A 21,600-nucleotide genomic window follows, 5' to 3' on the forward strand; every position below is an offset into this window, starting at 1 on the left:
AAACGAAGATGAATGTCAGAGGTCTCAAATGGAGACGACACAGGCTGAGACCTCCGAAGGTCATCTTTATCTCTGACGAAGACAAAATCCTCTTTGTCCGAGATGAAGACGATTTCATCTTTGTCAGAGGAAATAGCCTACGTCAGTGGCTGAAAAGTGATCGATCGAGAGAGTTGAGCTGGGAGGGAGAGCCAACGCCACTGAAGACGGTCATCTCTAGTGACTCCGACCATGATTTGTAAACCTTAGAGGAAAAATTTTGATTTTTCAAACTTTAAGTGGGAGAATTATGAGATTTTCAAGCTGAGGGAGGCCAAAGTAATAAAACGTTAGTTTTTTGTTAAAAGATGGTTTTTCCCTTAACCCTAACTGAGATTTTTAACGGATGGGCGGGATTTTAGGTTTTTCAAACCTTATCGTGTGTCTTTATGATACCACTTAAATTTGGGCGGGACATAGTCATTTAGCCAATAAAAATCGTTATAGATTTGAATGCCGAGGTAACGTACCCACATATACCGGCGAAAACGTGCATAAAAGGAGGGGAGGTTCAGAAATCTGGGTTTGAGTAGTCGACACTCGAGAGAGAAAGAGAAAGAGAAAGAAGAAAACATTGCATTGATCTATGCAACCCAGGCTCAACTCTTCTTCCTTCTCCTCCATTCTTCCTAAATTTTTCATCTCAAAATCATTCAAAGTTTCACCTTATGAGCTGGTTTGGTAAACTCCGTTGTTCTTCAAATCTCAGCAACTTCATTGCTGGCCTTCTTATTTTCATTCTCTATCATTCTTTCCAGTTAATTTCTAATTTCTTGATTCCTATACACCCATAATTTTGTTATTTTTCGTTTTCGAACATTTATTCTTTAATCGGGTTTGATTTCAATTTCAAAAGTCTTTCTCTGTCTTTGATCGCTTCTGTTTCCTCCATGGATCATAAAAAATCCTTCAACAACTTGATGGACGGTAAGTATATTCGTCCTTGTTCTTTCTAGATTATATTGGACCTTTAAGTTTCTCCTATTTCGTGTTTTTTAAATAACATGAGAATTTTTCTTTTTTTATTTTAAATTCTGTTTCGTCTCTTCGTTGGATTAATTTTCGAAAGGTGGAAAATTTAAACCTACGCATTATAATTTTTTCCTATATCTGTGATAATAGTAATAATCATTTAATCGGAATAAGAACTGTGAAAAAAGAAAATAATGAAAAAAGTTGATCGATCATTGGCTTTATTACTTATTCTCGTGTGCTAAATTAATCTACAATGTATTACTGAATTTATTTATTTATTTTTTAACCTTTGACGCCGTATTCAGATCTTAAGCTGGGACTGAATAATAATTATTTAATTATCAATGTTCCAAATAATTATATCTAGTTGATGATTTTTGCTCTTTACTGTTAAGCAATTTCAACTCCTGTATGGGTTCCCGTTGATAGCCTTTTCGGTGGAGGGGAGGGAAGGGGAATTGAATTATTTGATATTATAATGAGAAATTTGTTTAACTTACATAGCACTTCTTCAAACGGCTGCTCTATTTTGTTTTGTTTGTTCATTTGATAAAGTTTGCATAGAGTATATTGTGCACTTTTTAATTTGTGTTCATCTAATGTCTAGACACTATTTCCTCGCTTATGGAGAGACATAACCCTACTGTCCCTTCTGTCATTGTGATTGGTGCCGGTATCTCGGGACTTGCTGCTGCCAGGGTTCTGTCTAATGCATCTTTTAAGGTGATCATATTCAAAGACGGGACAGTTTTTTGGGGTATCAGTTATTCGACAATGGCTTATTTTCATTATTGTCCACAGGTGATCTTACTGGAATCGCGGGATAGACTTGGTGGACGTATTCATACGGATTACTCATTTGGTTTTCCAGTTGATATGGGAGCTTCATGGAAAGTTAATCTATTTTATTTTTTAAAATTCATTTTGTTGGATGCAATAGTTAAGCTGCTATACATAATTGCAACGTATATTTACTTATTCTAGGTTTAGATTTTTTGGTATACTTTTTCATTAATGGATGGGAATGATTTTGCCACTCTGCATAATTCTTTTGTCACTGCTCTTTTTCATTTTTTTAACTGCATATGATCCACCTTGCTCCATATGTTGCCACCACCATTTTTCTTATTTTATCCCATGACCCTCCACTGATGGCAAGAAAGGCCAAGCAAACATCCACCACTATTGTCCGGCAATACAAGAGAAAAGTTAAGTTTTGCTTTTAAAGTTGCCGTTGTAATGGTGGGTCATACTTATAATCATTCAAATCAGGCACTTTTGTTAAATTGGATGGATTCTGTGAATTTCTGTTTATTTAATATTTGTTTTCCATCCACTTTCCAATTGGATCCTCCACTAAGTGAAAATGGATTGTGCGGATGGATTTCATCTGCTTATACATACTATGTATTATTTACGGCCTATGCTCTTTTCTTTTTTACCCAAAGAAATAAAAATAAAGTAACTCACAGTTCCATTGTTGAAATCCTTATTTACATTTTTGCCTTGAAAATTATCTCAGGCTGCATGGCGTTTGTAATGAGAATCCCTTGGCTCCACTGATTCGTTCTCTTGGGCTTACATTGTACCGTACCAGTGGTGACAATTCTGTGTTATATGACCATGATTTAGAGAGGTAATCTTTGCCTTGTTTTATGCCTGTATTATTATTCAGTGTATTTAAAATTAAATGGAATTAGTGATGCTTGAGACAACTCCTTTATATTTTGAGATTAGAATTGTCATTGAAGTACAAGCTTAAATTTGATGCTATGCCTTTTAGGGCTCTTGTTCTGTTAAAAGGTTTGTGTAGTGATTTCTTGAGGACATGACACCTGCGTCAAGTTTTGTCCAACTTTTTTATTGATGATTAAAACATATCCATATAGATCTATTGTAAGATGTTCGGTGATAAAATTTGTTGTCAAACTATGATATTCTTGCTCTCTAAGTAATTGCTTTACCTATGTTTCTTCTATGCAAACTAATACATGATCATTGTGTATTATATACATTGAATGTAAAAATGTACAAACTTACATATGTATATTTTTTCCCTTGTATCTAGATTTTTAGTAGTTATTACATGTAACAACTCATGTTCACACTCTAACATGACATTCCTATTTGTTTCTACATATAACTGATTCCGATATGTTTAATTAACTATTTTCTTAGCTTGGTTGCTCTTCCCCTTTCTAAAGATCATTGGACAAGTGATGCATGCCAATCTTGAATCTTCAAAAACTATTCTTGAATCTCTATAACCATTACTGTATTGCACCATATATTGTAATAACAAGCTTGAATCTTGGATAAGCTTCAGCATGAAACTGAAAGTGAACTGGTAAAATTCTTAATGATTAAATATATAAACTATTTTTGGTTCTTACGTAGATGAGATAATATTGCACTTGAACCAACAATATTAATTTGTATGCTAGTTTTTTCTGGGTTCTTTAGTCTGGATTATTGTCTTGAGGATTTGGGTTTGTCCTTCAGTTACACACTATATGATATGAATGGTCATAAAGTTCCGCAACAGACTGTCATTGAAGTTGGAGATATATTCAAGAGAATTCTGAAAAAGGTTAGGTTCTAATAGTGAAGTCTCTGATGGTTTATTTTTTCATGTAGCTATAAACTTTGCTATTTGACAATTAATAAAATTCATGGTTCTTTCTTGATTCGTTTAGACAGAGAAGGTGAGGGATGAACATTCTGCAGACATGTCTGTTCTTCAAGCAATATCCATTGTGTTAGATAGGCATCCAGAATTAAGGTATGGAGAAGAGAATCATGCAGAATATCTGCAAACCACCATGCTTTTATTGAGCATAAGATCCATAGTGGCTGTGACATAATTTCCATCCTTTGCAGACAAGAAGGACTTGCCCATGAAGTGCTACAATGGTACATATGTAGAATGGAAGCCTGGTTTGCAGTAGATGCAGATAAGATATCACTGAAAAGTTGGGATCAGGCAAGTGAAATCTCAGTTAAAAATACTCCTTACAGGCTTTAAACATTTTAGTTAGGCCTCATAAAACTTAATTGTGATTTTATGGCTTGGTTTATCAGTGTCTTATATATGAAGCCATCTATTTTTTCTAATATATACCTAGTAAGCTTTTAAGGCCTTGTGTAGGTTGTAAGGTATAAGTCCTCGTTGAGGGAAATGTCTGCTGCTCATTAACTTTACAAGCATAGCAGAGTTCTGCCGTAGTGATTCTGTCCTGATGTTTTTATAGATTTACAAGTCCTTTTACTTAGATTTTAAAGCTTTGTTCCTGGTTGAAGGAAAAGGCAAATACTTATAACTCTACAAGTCAATATGGAGTTCTAATATAATGCACTACACTTAAATTTAGAATTTTATAGAGAGTGCTGATAATTTATTATTGTGAAGCATTTTCACGCTATGTCGAATGGGGCTTGCTCAACTGTTCTCTATTTTGTAATTTATTCTTTGTGATTTATTCACTGTGCAACTCTTGGTCTTGAGCTTCAACGCATACATTACCTGGAAATCTTAATGATTATGTTTCCTTAAGCTTTTATTCCTTTTTGGGGTAGATATAGATTAGGACCGTAAATGGAGCTCAGCTAGCATGGGACAAAGGCCTGTTTTTCTTATAAAAGATCTTTCTCTTTCTCCTTGCTGAAAAAAGTTCCTGAATCCTAATTTCCGTTCTTTTGAGTCTCTGTCCCTTGGACTGGCATTGGCTAGTCTACATATGGTTAAATCAATAGGAATGTGTTGAATAAAAAACTAAGTTAGCTGAAATTGGAGTTAAACATAGTTTGTATATATGGAAAAATATGCATTTCATAATTAACAAAATATTTAAATGATATTTATGTTAGCACTGAAATATTTGAAGAAAATAACTTTTTGAGGTTTACCTAGAAATTTATGAAATATTTGGATGATAAATGAAGATCTCTTGCCTTTCATCTGCCCTTACCTTAAATTTGAAAATTTGTGGTTTCACATCCATAAAACCTAGAAATAATTGGTAAAATATATGTGTAATGAGTATATAAATGTAAAAGAATTTGTCTGTCTATGCAAGTGGTATTGAATCTATAACCTGAGAATTAATTACATTCTTTTGTTCTTATAAATCACTACGACTAATTTCTTTTTCTACCAAAAGCTCCCCTTTGATGCACTTGGCAGTAACAAATAGTTGGTCTTTACTTATTCAGTGATCTCCTTCCAAGTTACTCTCTTTGCTTTTTTAGGTTGTTTTAAAATAAGAAATGCATGGTAAAGTTTTAAAATTTGAGTTTTCAGCCAAATTGTATGGATGGAATTTGAATAATAGGGTCAGACTTAGATTATCTTGTCTTCAGAGGAATTCTTACATTATGAGGGCAATTTTTAATATATAGGAACATGTACTCACTGGCGGCCATGGACTTATGGTGCAAGGTTATAACCCTGTAATTAAAGCTCTTGCAAAAGATATTGACATACGCCTAAATCACAGGTATGCTCACGTTGTTCATCGGTGATCAACTGCATTTATGCTTTATACCTATTAATTCATGTACCTATCTAAATGGAACTTATCAACATGTAGATCAATATATAAACTTGGTATTTTTCTAGATATTCTCAATTGACTCTTGTTAAACATGGAATTCTTAATCAGACTCTTTTTTTCTGATCATGATTTTTTCAACTCAATTTTCAGTGTTCATTCTAATTTCAACAATTTCATGATTACTAATAGGTTGAATTATGTACTATTTTGTTCCCCCCCCACCCCCTTTTTTTTTGTAATATTAGATTATTTGGTTGATAACATAAGGATCTTATAAATTCAATACGGTAAGGATCTTGTCTTTTGCCAAGACAGTATTCTGCATGAAGATGTTATTGTTCAACTGTATGCATACATTGATTTATTTGTACCTTGATATCATTTTCAAGGTGTAAGGTTCCCCATTTCTAGGTGTAATTTTCTCACTTATGATAATAGATTATGCTCAGTCGATGAAAAAAGTCGTGCAACTTTAATATGGAGTGACTCTCCTCCTTAGCCAAATTTGTTTCCTGCATGAAGATACTATGATCTACTGCATGCATATTTTTCTTCACTTGATATCATTATTGACAGGGGTATCGTTCTCCTTCGTTTCCTTATTTTAGTAAATTTTTTTGTATCATTTCAGTTCTATTCAAACAAACCAAAAATGAAAAGGTTTATGACCTAGTACATGTCCAAACCATTGATGCTCCAAAATGCAATCCTGAACTGTTTTAGTCGACTGTGTGAAATATTTTACACCTTTCTTCCATGTCCAGATTCAATTTTTGTAAGGTTCTCTGAACCCCATTATATGGACATTTAATTATAGAACCTTGAGTGTATCTTTTAGGTCTTTTCCATCCTAGCATAATGTCAGTGCTGCTGGCTTTGGTAGCATTCTATTGGATTGAGTTGTCTGACGTGTATGTATTGAAGAAATATGCCCTTGTATATTTCAAGAGTGAGATTCTGATAGTCATTCTTTGTTATTTCTTTTTCTATTATTGTTTTTCATTACTTCACCAGCATTATAATCATTAACTTGTAAAAGATTTCCTCAGAATCTATCAGATGCTGGGTTCCTTGATGGATTATATCATCTGCCATACTAATCATTTAAGATTTAGTTTGTATTACTCAACTCTTCCAATTTTTCTTGTTCTCCAGCTATAATTCAGTTGCAATCACAATGTTGGATTATTGTTTTATTTTAGTTTTAGGAATTTCATAACTACTTCATGCGGTAGAAAGTTGCAACCTTTATTGGATTCTGATGTTAAATTGTGTAATAGATTAAGATACTGTTTTCTTTTTTAAGATTTTTACTCTGTTGACTCTTGATAACTAGGGTTGCAAAGATATCAAACGGTTGTAATAAGGTAATGGTCACAGTCGAGAATGGGAGAAACTTTGTTGCTGATGCTGTTATTGTTACAGTACCTATAGGGGTTCTTAAAGCTAATTTAATTCAGTTTGAACCAAAATTGCCTGAGTGGAAGGTTTCTGCAATATCAGATCTTGGTGTGGGCAATGAAAATAAGATTGCCTTACTATTTGACAAAGTTTTTTGGCCTAATGTGGAACTCTTAGGCATTGTTGCCCCCACTTCATATGCCTGTGGTTATTTTCTTAATCTTCACAAGGCAACCAGTCATCCAGTCCTTGTCTATATGGCTGCTGGAAGGTTTGCTAACGATCTGGAGAAGCTATCAGATGAGTCTGCTGCAAAATTTGTAATGTTGCAACTGAAGAAAATGTTTCCAGATGCAACTGAGCCGGTAAATTCATTGTATTGGCAATTATTTTGCTTTATTTAATCTAAAAATGTGTACAGCTGGTACAATCTGATTGGCAATTATATTTGACCATTAGCTAATGCTTGTTTGGCCATTCTGGAACAGGTTCATTATCTTGTGTCGCGGTGGGGAAGTGACCCGAATTCTCTGGGTTGTTACGCATATGATGTGGTTGGAATGCCAGAAGATTTGTATGAGAGGCTTCAAGCACCCTTGGGAAGTATTTTCTTTGGAGGAGAAGCTGTCAGCATGGATCACCAGGGATCTGTACACGGAGCTTACTCTGCCGGAGTTATGGCCGCTCAAAACTGTCAGAAGCATCTCTTAAAGCAACTCGGTAACCTTGAGATGCTGCAACTTGTTTCATATCGGCATGAAATTCGTGAAACTGCATTTCCCCTTCAAATCTCCAGGATGTGAAATGCTTGAAACGTGGGTTCAGTACTTTGTCTTCTAACTGATGCCAAACTTTATAATCATGAATGCTTAAGTAATTTAATTTAAGAAATAATGTAGATCTTCTTTCTAATATGCTTTAATCCTCCTATTCTTTCTAGTTTCAAGTTTAAAAGAAGACTTGAAATGGTATATTTAATGAGGTTATATTGATTGAAAATTGAATTCTTAAAATTTTAATTGTAAATACATGTACTCAGATTATTCGAAACCATCCATTTGATTGTGTAAAGATTAAAAATTTATTATAGTTTTCTTTTAAAGTTTAAAAATCTAACCATTTTTTTTTAACTAAAGTTGAAAAATCACTATTTCTATTTTAGGGTTTGGTCTCCTTACTTCGACCACAATTTCTTCTCCAACCGTCAGTATTCTTCCTCCCGATCAGCATATCTCTCTCTCCTGATTTCTATGCTGCTCTCCCTGGTCATTTTCTTCATCTTTGACAAAGACAAAGAGCCTGAGACAAAGACAGCTTGGAGACTGCATCTCCGTGATAAAACTAATATATACGTATATAGTTCTAAGCCATTCTGCTTGAAACCAAGGAAATTACAAGGATTAAAATAATGTCAATATTGATAGTGGTGTTGCTACACCCCGGTTTCAAAACATAGAATAGATTAATTAAATAAAATCAAAATTACATCATTAAGCAAACAAAGCAGTATGATTGGAAAAGGCATTTGTGCTTGCAGATCTGTGAGGATGCTGGATAGGCGGCCTGTTATTATTTCTTTTTGAACATGATGACTTGGTTGGTTGATTGTTGCAGATGGCTGCATAGCTTCTGGAAGACTTCAACTTCTTATTGTACGGATTCTCAGGCTTTGCAAGATCTTCTAAACATGTCACCTCTTTTAAACATGTAAACGACTGTGATTTCCCCTGGTAGTGCTTCGATAGCCCTCTACTTTGATTAATTAAAGAAAGAAAATTAATTTATATGATAAAAATTATCAAAAAATATGAAGATATAAGAGCTGAGCTTACTTGGAACAAGGAAGTTGTTGAAGAAGAGAAGACATATCCTGCAAAGGCTCTGTGGATTTTGGAGACGAAGAAGGAGAATTTGCAGCTTCTTCAAAATCAGATTCTAATGAGCCAATACTTGAAGCTTCAGATGAGATTGAACCAGCTTGTTCTTCTTCTTCATCTACAAATTTAAGCTGGTTAAAATTAGAATATCCGGCAGGAGGCCACTCCATTTTCTTCTTTTGGAAAGGGACGATTTGGAGGGAAGCTGCAGCCAGTAAAGAATATAGAAACAGGGATTAATTAATTTTTTTTTCGAATTAATATACAAGATTCGATTTTATCCACTTTTGTTTTCTGTGTCCCCCACCACCCCTCTGTTCCAACTAAAAAATGGCTAATCCGGTGTCTATCAATCCCACTTTCTTTACCGCGCGCGTGGTTTTAGTGTGTGTCGTTTTATCGCAGTTTGACAGATTGAGAGGCAATGTTCTAGAAAGAACTAACAAAGCGCGTGGAGAATGGATGAGGGACGGTGGGTGGGTGGGTGGGTGAGTGGGTTGGTCGGTGTCAGGTGTAAGTGTAAATGTTCCACCTTGCAACTCAATTACACATTTTCCCTCCCACTGGTTTCCTCTTATCCATCAACTGTTCCTATTTATTCCCAAAAATATGCCTTTACATTTTAATAATTTATTTCTTAAAATCATTAAAATCTCCTAAAAGGTTTATCAAGCCATCCTTCTATAAGAAAATTTTATGAGAATCCACTGCCAAAGTAATGTGAAAATGTAGCCACTCTAAGGATAATAAGATTGATGAAATTATGAGTGTCAAAGTTTGAATCCGACATTAAGATATATATGAAAAATAAAATAAGTAATCTAAATAAACTAAATTGTCTCACTTTGTCACAACACATAACATGAACATCCACACGCTTTTGAGGAGACAGAATTTGATGTGATTTTATGGCTATCAACCATGAAAGATATCTAACAACATATAATAATACCTACACTTATTATAAATGATTCCGACATTTAATATAAAAATAAATTATACAAACTTATTTATACAAATTGAAATGATAAAATTTACTTTGATGGGTTTTAAGTGAATGAAAAAATAAATAATCACATCACCTAATTAAAAATTATCACCTATATTTATACAAATAAGTTTGTCTACATAATTTTATTCATAATCGTCCCACTCTTTTACAAATAATCCATTATTAATTATAGCAAATACTCAGAATTGAATCACCTTAATTTAATGGATTCTTCAGAAACTTTTGCATTTGCAGCTTCTGTCAGTAGATTGATTGTGTTGATAAGAGTTGAATCTGCTCCTTAGACGAATTTAAAGCCATTTACATTATAGGATCTGGTAAGATTGAAAAAGCATAGATAATCTTTCACAAAGAAACAACAAAATTCCACCAAAAACATAGGTAGCAACTCCATAAACATTCAAAGTCATCCCAAGGATACATAGCATCAACTGCAGCAAACATTTATCTTACACACAAATTGGTCATCACTTGTATGCATACAAGCACACTAATATAAACATGGTGAAGACCAACTAGAACAAAACCTGGATTCCCAGCAACTCCATAAACATTCAAAGTCATCTCATGGATACATAGCATCAACTGCAGCAAACATTTATCATACACACAAATTGGTCATCACTTGTGTGCATACAAGCACACTAATATAAGCATGGTGAAGACCAACTAGAACATAACCTGGATTCCCAGCAACCCCATCAACTGGGTGATGAATTCTGGGTGTCCTGGCCATGCAGCTCCTGTTACCAAATTCCCATCAGTAAAGCAACGGTCTATCGGATCAGGTTCTAACCAAGTTGCCCCTGCCAACACCACATTAAGCTTAACGGCAGGGTATGCAGTGCATTTCTTTCCCTGTAGCACAATCGCAATTGATATTCGCAACATAATTAGACAGTTATAATATATTTGGACTAAATGTAAAAAGAAACCATTTCACAAACAAACAGCATCTATGAAAGACAATGTTTGGACTAGGAGCAATACAATATTGTATGCACCATTTTCACTCTCCCATATATTACTTTTTTCCATTTCCTTCAGGTTCTCTAATGCTAAGTTATATTTAAAAACACAACTAAGTTTAACCATGTCATAAATATTAATTAACAATTATTAGATGTGGTGCTTTTCAAATCCATTAAGAATTTCATAATGCGTTTTGCTGGATGAATGAATAGCTTTCCAGGTCTTTCACACTATAAAGTTAAAGGATGTTAATGGGGATAGGTCATTCAGTGGTTAACAAACTTCAAATTGAAATAGAATGGATTGGTACCTTCTTCCTCTCCCTATTTTAGTGTTTTTCAAAACCTCTAGATCGAAGTTTATTCTTCTCTTTCCTTCTTTCACGTCCTCTTCCCCCTCTGATGCTCCCCACTTATTTCTTAATTCTGTTTCATGATTTTCAGTTTGAACAACACTAAAATCTGATTACATAACATTTAAAGCATTCTCCTTTCTTCTCTCCTTCTTCTAAAGAGCCAAATGGAATTTAGCATAATAACGAAGCAAAAAAAATATGTACTTAACGAGATTGTAAATAGCATATTTTCATTAAACAAATAATAATACAACATTACCTTCAGAACACCAGCCGCAGCTAAAATCTGCTGTCCATGGCAAATGGATGCAACTGGCTTCTTGGATTCCATGAACTCTTTAACTAATGCAAGCACTGTTTCATTCAGAGCCAGATATTCTGGGGCTCGACCTCCAGGGATGACAAGAGCATCATAACTTGAGGCATTTACACCTTCAAAGTTAGCTGTTAAGGTGAAATTATGGCCTGGCTTCTCAGTGTAAGTTTGATCACCTTCGAAATCATGAATAGCAGTTGGGCATTTGTCACCAGCCTTTTTCTTGGGGCAAACTGCATCAACATGGCACTCTAGTGCTTGAAGGGACTGAAAAGGAACAGTTACCTCATAATCTTCCATGTAATCCTACAAAAATGAAACACGAGAAGCAATTTGTCAACAATCAAATGAAAAGTGCTTTCATTCCATATGATATATAGTTTTAGATTAAAAAAAACTTTAAAATAGTTTATATACGAAAATATATTAACTTTTACATTGGGAACATTGATTATTTACTACACTAAATTTCTTCAAGCACCAACTCTAATTCATGGAAACAGGTATTACTCAAATAAATATCATTCAATTTTCACAAATAAAATTACTCCAAGGGTGTCTAGTCTTGACTTTATATAAACATTTGTGCAAGCATATATACAAACAGAAATTATATGAATATATAAATGTACTCATATAATTGTTCAGAAGTAAAACATATAGGGACACATACACATTTATAGAGCTATTACTTTAACTATAAAATTGCATACTCTAATGCAGCAAGAGAATTCACAACACTATGTTATGGTAGTAGATGAACATTATCTTTCAAGAACAGATTACAACTGAAGCCAAAGTAGAATTATGTTCAACGTAGCATTGCATAATTCAGTGCATCAAACAGCAGTCTTGATAAATATGAATTCTGGCCCACATGTAACCCCTTTTTCTTAGTTCATGTCACAGTTGAACTTTGAAAACTATTGCAAATTATATTATTTAAAATAGCCAATGAAATGTCAACAGAATTGTTGAATTGATTGGAGACTTTATGGTAACTAATGACTCTGCTGACTGTTGTTTCTAGCTTAGTATACAAATGAAAGAACTTACACCACAAAGAAATAAGATCCTCTTATTTGAACCAGTTATGGCGCCACCTAATGCTTTAACAAAGAGCCGAATGAACTCAGGATGGCCCTCATAGGTAGCCCCAGTGATGATATTACCATCAACAACACAAGAAGCCATGGTTTCTGGCTCTACCCAAGAAGCACCTGCATCAACGAGAGCAGGTTTCACAGGAGGATAAGCTGTGCACTTTCGACCTTTAACTGTGCCTGCAGCTGCCAATATTAATTGCCCATGACAAATGGATGCAATGGGCTTTCCTGAGTTGGAAAAACTTCTCACCAAGTCTAAAACAGATTCATCCATAGCAAGATACTCTGGAGCTCGTCCTCCTGGAATGACCAACCCATCATATGTACTGAACTCAATTTCATCAAATGTTGCATTGAGTGCAAAGTTGTGGCCACGTGACTCAGAATATGTCTGTAACAAGTAAAAATGCAAATATATGAGCTTCAAAAGAACATAACATAGGTAACTTAATCATCACTTATTCAAAGCACAGACACACTCTTTTAAAACAAGAAAGCTAGAGCACATTTTAATCAATCAATCAATGCCACAATAAAGCAGTTTAAACCTTTTCAGTTTGGCCTGAGCCTCTTATATCTTGATTTACTCACTCAGCAGCCAGCAACATACAGTAAATATATATGCTCTTAAATATGTTTAAACTAAAAGTAAGAAACCAAGCAATATAGTCAGGATTGAATTAGGGCCAGTGCTCAATAAAAGGAAAATTCAACTCAGATATGAACTGAAACTGATCCTCAATACTAAAAACTACAGCATAAAAACAGCCAAGGCAGAGTAAGAGAAAATTATTTATTAATTCAAATATCATATTTCAACAGGAAAAACCAGTTCTCAAAGCAACGAATTAGCATAGTCGACTCGACAAGATTAAAACCATATGAAACTTCAAAACAAAGAAAATATGTTCCAAATATAAATTTCAGAGAGAGTGAGTTGAGAGACCTGATGGCCAAGTAACTCATGAACAGCCGTGCGACAAACATCGCCAGCCTTTTTCCCGGGGCAGATGGCATGAACGGTGACTCCATAAGCCAGCAAAGCTTGAAACGGAACCATGGCCTGCATAGCAATTCACAATTTAATTTCTAACTCAAACAGAACGATTTAAATTATTTCAATATCAATTTGATACCTCATAATCTTCCATGTAATCTCCACAAAGAAGCAGAACACTTTTCTTTCCTCTGCTATTCGCCATTTTTGCTCTCAAACGAATTCTGTTCCAAATTCCAACCCTACTGATGATGATTTTTAAGCATAGATGGCCTATCTTGTGTTGACCTTTTGTCGTTTGTCCGAATCACATATTTACCCCTAGGGTTTAAAAAATGTACATTTGGTACAGTAATTCCTGAAATTAATAAGTTTATCCTTAAACAGGTATTCATTTTATTTTATTACAAATTGAGATGTAAAACAATTTTTTTTTTTTCCTCTCAGTATATTCTTAATTCATTTTTTTAATTAAATATTAACTAATTTTATAAATATTAAAGATGCTTATATTATATAGTAGAGGTGATAAGAATCAATATTTATTTTTGGTCATATTATAACATAAAATATCAATTTTATTTTGCTCTGAAAGCTTTAATTTATATATTTATTTTTTAATTTCAATTATCAAAATAATAATTTTAATAAGCTAAAACTAGGATATTGAATAATGCTTGACAGATTTAGGGATGAAAGGAGCATTTTTTGAAAGTTTTGGATTAAATGGTATTTTTCTTATATAAGAACACCTGAACAGTCTTGATGTTTCGAGTTTATGCTTTAATTTTATTATATAGACTTATCAGAAATTCTCATCACATGTACTGACTTAAGATATTAGATATACAGAGATCCGAATCGTCCCTGCTCTTATTTTATTAAAATATACTTGTCAATAAGGGGGCAGTTCATAATATAAAATTACAAAATGTATGGCTTAATTTCTTTATTAATTTTTTGCTCCCTCCTCACAAGTTTTTTTAATGTAACCAACCAATAATAATATTATGGACGAATTATATTTTACCACTATTTTTCTTACCAACTTAATTTCTGAAATAAGAAAGTTTAATGTCCACCTAAATTTTGGGAAATTACAAGTTCCCACCTTTGAATTCAAAAACTGCTGTCTGTCACCTAAAACTCAACACTGTTAACAGAAAATATCTTGGCACAGTAACAGTTAAATTACTTAATTATCCTTAATTATTTCGTTTTTATTAAATTATTGTTTTACCCCTGTAGAAGTAAATATCTTGGCACAATCTGATCATATTACCTATGTAGAAGTAAAGCAAATTATTACCTATGTAGAAGATGAATTTCTGAAAATTATCAGAATGCCAATGAAGTCTTTTGGTTAGGTGGATAGAGCCCTTGTGATTTATCAGAATTCAGATATGAGCTACTGTCTATGAATAATTTGATAGTTTTGGATATGAAATAAACCATTAAAATAGAAAAAAAATTACAAGAAATTTATTTTCCTTTGATATTTTTCTATTTTCTTCCTTTTGGTTCAAAGAGAATCAATATGATGTGATATCTATTCTGTACAGTTCTATACAGTAAATGAATGGTTTTGAACAAAGACATCAGTGATACCAATTGAGAACACAAAGAAATTAGAAAAAGAATAGTTGAAGCATAGCCTATCATACATTATTACCAGCTGGAACTTTGACACAAATGCAGATATGGAGGAAGTGCTCTGGGTTCATTAAGTTGTTTACCAACCACGAGAATGGTATCTCCAGTTTTGGCTCAATCCCTTGGATGCGGACAAGTTTGATTTCGGTAATTGTGGTTGAAGAGGAAGACTTGGTACGTTCACATAAATTTTCAACCCCTTCTTCTGCACTTCTATTGCTGCTTGCATCTTCTGAAGGTATATTTGTTTTATTCTCATCTTCCAGTTTTGGCAATTCCTCACCGATCAAGGGCAAATCAACGAAGAATTCTGGTAGAATAGCTTTAAGAGCATCACCTAATGTGAAGCATTTACCTGCATTTCAAGAATAAGAAAGAGATGTAAAGTAATGAGAAAAGTGAAGTAGTTTACAAACACAGCACTACATGCAATACACGCCTTAAGAATAGAGAAAGCTGGGTCACATGCTATAAAATCCCAACATAAAAGCATCTTGGTATTTTTCTTAACTGCATAAATCATTACAACAGAATCTTGTTGGATAATTTCTACAATGAAATTATGAACATTCATGTCAAAAAGTGGCTGTTTGCATATGTTAACTTGAAGGAATCAGGGGTCAAAATGGTGCAAAGACATATCCACCAAATTTGAAAATAACAAAACGATCACACCCACACATGCATTGTTGCATCCCACATTTAATCAATTAAGGTGCTTTAGCCAGAGTCCAGAAAATATAAGTCTAGTAGACAACCGTGGCATAAATATAATTCACAAGGACACTAGAGTTGCATGGATTGGCACATTCCATATGAAATAATTATCCTCTTTCATTAATTGCTATTTTCTATTTCACAAAAAAATACAAAAAGTAACACAATTTATCCATGTCATGGACTAGTAATTCCATAATGCAATATTTCTGCTCTTTATTTGACTGTAAATTCCTATTTCACATAAAAAAGGGGTAAAACACTTATCAATATGAAATTCCTTCTTCCTATGACAATGTGCAGCAATAAAAGTAATAAGCAAAAAATAGAAACTTGACAGAAACTGGGTACATCATGTTACACGTTCCTATATGATAACTGAGTTCAGCATGTCCACATACTCCTTACAAGGAATCATAAATCAAAAAAGGGCATGGCATACCTTCTTCTGAGTGAATTTCAACAGGTCGGTTTATAAAAGAGATTTTATCCCAACTATCAATTTTAGGAGCATCTTCTAGATTGTGAAAATCTTCATTGACAGTCCAAACATACAATCGAACTGGAATTCTACCTGGAAAAACTCTCAGACAATAAGAAAGCACATTTTTTACTAACATCAAGAGAAGGGAAACAAGAATTTGGACATTAACAAAACATAAAGTCCACACTTTTCATTTCCTTCTTTCATATTAAAAAAAAAAAAAACAGATGATTATAAAAGAATTGTTGTTAATTTCTGTATAGAAGAACAAAAAAAAAGGCATCTATGAACAATAAAATCACATAATTTGGAGTGAAATCGAATTAAAAATCTTTCTGATTCAAAAGCTGAGGATTCGCAGGCAGGCATGCAAGTTTAATGCTTCAAATTGTTCATCAAATAAGAAAGAAAAATGAACCAGTCAAGTGACTATGATCATATTTTTGCCATTTGGAGGTCATTTACTGGTCTTACATGTCACTTGAACTCTAGTATGAGTATCTCTGCTGTCATGTATACTTTCAAAAATGAACTAAATGTTCACTGGTAGTGTTGATTGAAAAAATATATATCTTTGAAAAAAGAAGAAGAAGAGAATCATCTGTATAAAAAATTGGCTGCAGTCAGGATAGGTTCCTTGGTTACATAAACAATAGAAATGAAAGATATGAGAAGTCGACCACCTTCTTGCAGAAACCAACATTTTTATCCTTTTTCCATTCTTCTCTTTCCAGTTTTAATTACTACCTCCAGTGCAAGTAACAGAACAGACCACATGAATCACCAGTTTCCTAAAAGGTAACAGTTATGTGGTTTCCAGCAATTATCAACTGCAACTTCCTAGAGGTCTTGTTTTAATTCTCTAAAACAAGTATATGATTTTACTAACCTGTCTTCATTTGTCCAGCCATATCTGTCTCACCAGTTCCTTGTCCAGATTTAGTTGACAGGTTCATTTTTATGGTGTACTCATCTTCAACCGTTCCAAGTTTAAGCTTATATGATACACGTAGGTAAGCTTCCAGACTACCTGGAACACAAACGACCAAAATTAGAAATGAACATGTTAAATAGCTTGTAACTGCTGCATTTACAACCAAAAGGTAGGAACATTTTTTTGCAAGAGATTAATATGAGAGTATTTTTCTTACATGCTAAATCTTACAACGTTAAATTAAATGACTTTTCCACTATTATTGCTATCAATATTCTACCAAATCATCAACATCAACCAGAAAAGCCTCCCAAAATACTCCTCTCAATCTATAGGCTAAATAAGTGTTAATTAAAGATTTATTTGAGAAAAAAGAAAGATTTTGACAATCATCTTGTCTTATGGAAGGGAAATTGTATCTCAAAATAAAAGTCCAGTAGAAAGGTAGTCGTTAATATCAAATTCTTCCATGGGTCAACATTTCATCATCGCCCATGACTTATAGAGTTCTAATAAAATTCATCAACCTTAATGATAAACAACATTAACTTAACCCATCTTTTTGCATTAAGAGAAACACTTGGATCAAGTAAAACTACTACAAAATGTAATTAAGAAAAATAAAAGACAAATGTATGACACCCCTAAAAAACAAGAAGACATACCATACATCACAGAGTTCCAAAGCTCCAACTGGTCAGACTGAGACATGTTCATGACATTTTTGGAGTTTCCATTAATTATGTATGCTGCCTGCAGTGTTAATTGATTAGTATAAGAGGCAATGGAATGAAAAATAATTTTTCTCTACCTACTTCATTTGAAAATCATTTCAAACAGAAAAGAATCTAAAAGAAAAATTACTGCAAAGTGATAAGTACACTTTGTAAGGTTCATTCTTTGTCCTTCACCATAAATCTTTGTATGCATAATACTGACATTGCTCTGCTTAGGTAAGTTAAAGAGAAAGAGGTGGACAAGTGTTGGTTTCTAGAAACAGCAGAAGAAAAAAATCAAAGTATGCATCAGTACTTGTTAACATCATAACTTTATTTGAAACTCATCACTTGAATTTAATCCCCTAGAGACTTCCACTTGATGATTCTGATCTTGACATACCATATTTTCATTACAAGATTCAATCAAACTCTTCCTTCCATAAAAAATTTTCTATAGACCTCTGCCTACTATAGTGACTCCAACTACACCTTTCAATTGATCTTAAATGAGGTGATTTTTTATTTGTTGTAATAAGACTAGAATATCTACAAAAAAGTATTTGCAATAATAATTCACAAATTTGAAAGTCAAAATAGAGTATGAAGATGACACGCAAATTTTGCATTACAGAAACTCCCAAAATCTTAAAAATCTTCCACCAAAATTCTTTATAAAGGCTTCTTTAAAGATAAGAAATTTTAATGTGAATACTCATCACATAGCTTGGTTGATCATGCATCTAGAGTCTCACAATTGAAAGTTAGGCTTATGGTTACCTAATTGTTATGATTAAAATAGACTGAGCAAAAGAATTTAAATTTTTGGGGCATCAACTTACAAGATAGAATCCTTATGTCATCTTTAAGCCTACTTTGACCATCAAATCATTCAAACTTACATATGACTATTAGAGACACTTTTTGTAAAATATCAGGCCTAGTTTCAAAGACATAAAATTACCTCAATCAAAGATCAATATAGTTGCAGCCAAAACATGGACATTGCAAGAATATTTATCTAGATGGTATTGCTTTTGACCTTATAAGTATTTCGCTAAGCTTGTTTAATGCAATTCCAAATCATTAATAATTTACCTAAAATTGAAAACACATTTTCCATCCTCCAATGATAAAAAAGAAACCGAAACAAAGCAAGCTGAAAAAATGGTTACAATGGATAACATTAATATTAGGGATTTGTTCATTCTTAAAACACTAATGAATTTGCTGAAGGAGACATTGACACAATTATTCAAAATCTCCATTTCTGTGATTAAGACTAGCTACCATATCATATGAAAATTAGTGCACTAAAATCTTCATGAAGTGTCCAATTTCATAAACTAAATCAATACCAATGATACGTTATTTAGGCCCCCTGATGTATATGTTCTATATATGGGAGTCTCTTCATATTCTTAATCAAGAACAATATAACTTACAGGTTCATGCATGTTACAAAAATAACAAAGAATGCATGTTAAACTAATTAGAATTTTCATATAAATGTCAACAATTGGACAAATGAGTAAGTCTAATTTCTCATCAGGATAATTTAACTTCAAATGAGATAGATATTCCAATGAATTAACCATAGTCAAAACATATACCTTTTTAACAAAAATGGTGACAAATTTCTTGAAAAATGCAGGGTAACTTCCATGTTAATGTTATTCTAAAAAATCAGTTTAATAATATCTACACAGCTCTATCAATCAAATAACAAGGAAAAAGAAATGCACTAACCTCTTTCAATGAATTAATAAAGCTCCACTTCACAGAATCTTCACCTTCACACGGGATCAATATATTTCCAGGATATCCCCTGAAATGTACCTGGAGAAACAGCAAAAGAAAACCTTTAATTTGATAAGTAACAATAAAAATAACAACACCAAAAAAAAAGACACAGCCAATACAGTTCGAAATCAAATATGTCTAGACATATGTGCAAGTGAGATGTATAATCTAAAGGCTGTGAATCCTAGAGTAAGAAACTATCATTTTTATTAATTGACCCTAGACAACATCAAATCTAGCCACAGAATAACTCCTGTTCCTTTTCGTTTTCCCAGCAATTATCAGCACATATCACACAGATCCCACCTGCTCAACTTGATGAAAGTAAAACTTAAATCAGACACAGATATCTGTAAAAACAGCAAACATATCAAATCTGAGATTTTATTCATTCCAAAAAGGAGCAGGTGATGGTAAAAAAATTCCCAGAACATGTTTCTTAACATCCCACAATTTTTTGAACAGTTACAAACTTATCACTCTGGTGGACATTAAATTAATACAGATAGACCCAAAAACGAAACTACTGTCATAATGTATTAAATTACAACTTTATAAAATGAATACCGTCAAATTCCAAGGTCTTTCAGGTTCAGCACATAGAAGATCAAAGAGAACTCCTGTAGGTATATACCTGCAAAATACAATAAACAAAGAAAATACCCAGTTGGAATTCCTCAATCACGATGCAATTACATAGAGTAAAAACAAAATATATACCATTTGAGAGGCAAGCCGTGGTACTCAAACCAAACAGTATCAACACCAGGAGGAAGTGCACTACTAAAGTAGGGCTTTACAAGAGCAGATAACAACGGAAGGTAGCCCATCCGAGGAGCTAAGATCTGAAATTACAAAAACATAATAATTTACAACTTCATATAAAGAAAATACAATTGATTGTGAGAACAAAATTACATATAAGGAGATACCAAAGCTGGAGGAGGAGGAGGGAGAGTGGTGACTTCTGATTCGTGGAGCTGAATCTGAAGGGGAATTGCTCCTTCCCACAAATACTTTAGAGCTTCCATATGCATCTTCTCCCCGCAATTCTCACTGGGTTGTTTTACTTGTAATTCAATCAACCAAATCCATCATTGACCCGTGAGGAATATAATTCTGTAATCACTACTCAACCCCAAAGGCAGTTGTCTGTCGTTAAGTTTAACGGAATAAGGGCATATTAGTCTCTTAACTCCGCGCAGAAAACAAAATAATACAATAAAATAACTCACCTCACCTCCCTCAGGTGAAAGAGCGCGGGCTGAGCTTCAACAGCAACTGTTACCGGTGAACGGAGACGGCGGCGACAATAATGGCTGAGTTAAGTGATGATCTGTTCTGGCTAGTAGATACAAACTCAAACAAGTAATTAGAATATAGAACTTTGCATAATTTCTGATACGTTGGAGCTTAAATAATTTCTGAAGATTACAAAAATCATAATTCTTAAATAATTTTAAATATATATTTAATTTCTCTGCACTCATTTTTATTTGATACGAATTTATGAGAGCCCATTTGGATTATTTGGGCCAGGCCGAAGTTTCTCACAATACGACATGAGAGCCCATTTGGATTTATTTGGGCAGAAATTTATTGACAAGGCGACAAACTCCAAAATAGTTGCAATTTGCAAAGCAAAGCGCCGCGCATTTTAAAACAAAAAGACGGCCAACAGCTAACATGC

The 21,600-nt window shown here is 33.5% G+C and overlaps 4 protein-coding genes and 1 non-coding gene across 7 annotated transcripts; 1 reads left to right on the forward strand and 4 right to left on the reverse strand.

Moving 5' to 3' along the window:
• Positions 1-527: 527 nt before the first annotated feature.
• LOC123226440 (probable polyamine oxidase 4) lies at positions 528-7,882 on the forward strand. Its single transcript, XM_044650957.1, has 10 exons — positions 528-966; positions 1,622-1,737; positions 1,816-1,904; positions 2,537-2,650; positions 3,517-3,604; positions 3,711-3,796; positions 3,895-3,997; positions 5,413-5,510; positions 6,904-7,333; positions 7,457-7,882. Exons 1-10 carry the CDS (start codon positions 930-932, stop codon positions 7,769-7,771), a joined length of 1,476 nt encoding a protein of 491 aa, XP_044506892.1. The 5' UTR covers positions 528-929; the 3' UTR covers positions 7,772-7,882.
• Positions 7,883-8,304: 422 nt separating this feature from the next.
• On the reverse strand, positions 8,305-10,190 carry LOC123226442. 2 transcript variants are annotated; one of them, XM_044650960.1, is made up of 3 exons: positions 10,052-10,190; positions 8,801-9,050; positions 8,305-8,717 (listed from the first exon to the last, which is right to left on the reverse strand). In XM_044650960.1, the coding sequence occupies exons 2-3, from the start codon at positions 9,013-9,015 to the stop codon at positions 8,459-8,461; spliced, it is 474 nt and encodes a 157-aa protein (XP_044506895.1). In that variant the 5' UTR covers positions 9,016-9,050; positions 10,052-10,190; the 3' UTR covers positions 8,305-8,458. The 2 variants fall into 2 exon arrangements, with proteins under 2 accessions (XP_044506895.1, XP_044506894.1); XM_044650959.1 differs by having other exon boundaries at positions 8,305-8,720.
• A 31-nt stretch (positions 10,191-10,221) lies between these two features.
• Positions 10,222-13,902, reverse strand: LOC123226441 (protein DJ-1 homolog D). Its single transcript, XM_044650958.1, has 5 exons — positions 13,743-13,902; positions 13,553-13,669; positions 12,557-12,997; positions 11,444-11,806; positions 10,222-10,715 (listed from the first exon to the last, which is right to left on the reverse strand). Exons 1-5 carry the CDS (start codon positions 13,806-13,808, stop codon positions 10,527-10,529), a joined length of 1,176 nt encoding a protein of 391 aa, XP_044506893.1. The 5' UTR covers positions 13,809-13,902; the 3' UTR covers positions 10,222-10,526.
• Positions 13,903-15,074: 1,172 nt separating this feature from the next.
• On the reverse strand, positions 15,075-21,341 carry LOC123225743 (autophagy protein 5). 2 transcript variants are annotated; one of them, XM_044649895.1, is made up of 9 exons: positions 21,151-21,341; positions 20,843-21,062; positions 20,631-20,755; positions 20,478-20,544; positions 19,857-19,946; positions 18,057-18,144; positions 17,347-17,487; positions 16,416-16,547; positions 15,075-15,611 (listed from the first exon to the last, which is right to left on the reverse strand). In XM_044649895.1, exons 2-9 carry the CDS (start codon positions 20,945-20,947, stop codon positions 15,262-15,264), a joined length of 1,098 nt encoding a protein of 365 aa, XP_044505830.1. In that variant the 5' UTR covers positions 20,948-21,062; positions 21,151-21,341; the 3' UTR covers positions 15,075-15,261. The 2 variants fall into 2 exon arrangements, with proteins under 2 accessions (XP_044505830.1, XP_044505829.1); XM_044649894.1 differs by having other exon boundaries at positions 21,146-21,341.
• Positions 19,220-19,326, reverse strand: LOC123226618. The gene has a single exon (XR_006504367.1). It is a non-coding gene; the product is annotated as a small nucleolar RNA snoR99 (small nucleolar RNA).
• Positions 21,342-21,600: the final 259 nt, after the last annotated feature.

Source organism: Mangifera indica, chromosome 9 (assembly GCF_011075055.1).
Source record: "Mangifera indica cultivar Alphonso chromosome 9, CATAS_Mindica_2.1, whole genome shotgun sequence".
NCBI lineage: Eukaryota > Viridiplantae > Streptophyta > Magnoliopsida > Sapindales > Anacardiaceae > Mangifera > Mangifera indica.

Excerpts from the sequence above, each read along its gene's own strand:
- LOC123226440 (XM_044650957.1), top strand. The coding sequence starts at position 930 with ATGGATCATAAAAAATCCTTCAACAACTTGATGGACG. Across the intron at positions 1,738-1,815 it reads TGTCTAATGCATCTTTTAAG|GTGATCTTACTGGAATCGCG; the intron begins GTGATCATATTC and ends TATTGTCCACAG. Across the intron at positions 7,334-7,456 it reads TTCCAGATGCAACTGAGCCG|GTTCATTATCTTGTGTCGCG; the intron begins GTAAATTCATTG and ends ATTCTGGAACAG.
- LOC123226442 (XM_044650959.1), bottom strand. The coding sequence starts at position 9,015 with ATGGAGTGGCCTCCTGCCGGATATTCTAATTTTAACCAGCTTAAATTT. Across the intron at positions 8,721-8,800 it reads CAACAACTTCCTTGTTCCAA|TAGAGGGCTATCGAAGCACT; the intron begins GTAAGCTCAGCT and ends AATTAATCAAAG.
- LOC123226441 (XM_044650958.1), bottom strand. The coding sequence starts at position 13,808 with ATGGCGAATAGCAGAGGAAAGAAAAGTGTTCTGCTTCTTTGTGGAGAT. Across the intron at positions 13,670-13,742 it reads ATTACATGGAAGATTATGAG|GCCATGGTTCCGTTTCAAGC; the intron begins GTATCAAATTGA and ends ATTGCTATGCAG. Across the intron at positions 11,807-12,556 it reads GGATCTTATTTCTTTGTGGT|GATTACATGGAAGATTATGA; the intron begins GTAAGTTCTTTC and ends TCATTTTTGTAG.
- LOC123225743 (XM_044649895.1), bottom strand. The coding sequence starts at position 20,947 with ATGCATATGGAAGCTCTAAAGTATTTGTGGGAAGGAGCAATTCCCCTT. Across the intron at positions 18,145-19,856 it reads TTATTAATTCATTGAAAGAG|GCAGCATACATAATTAATGG; the intron begins GTTAGTGCATTT and ends TTAACACTGCAG. Across the intron at positions 15,612-16,415 it reads TGAAATTCACTCAGAAGAAG|GTAAATGCTTCACATTAGGT; the intron begins GTATGCCATGCC and ends CTTGAAATGCAG.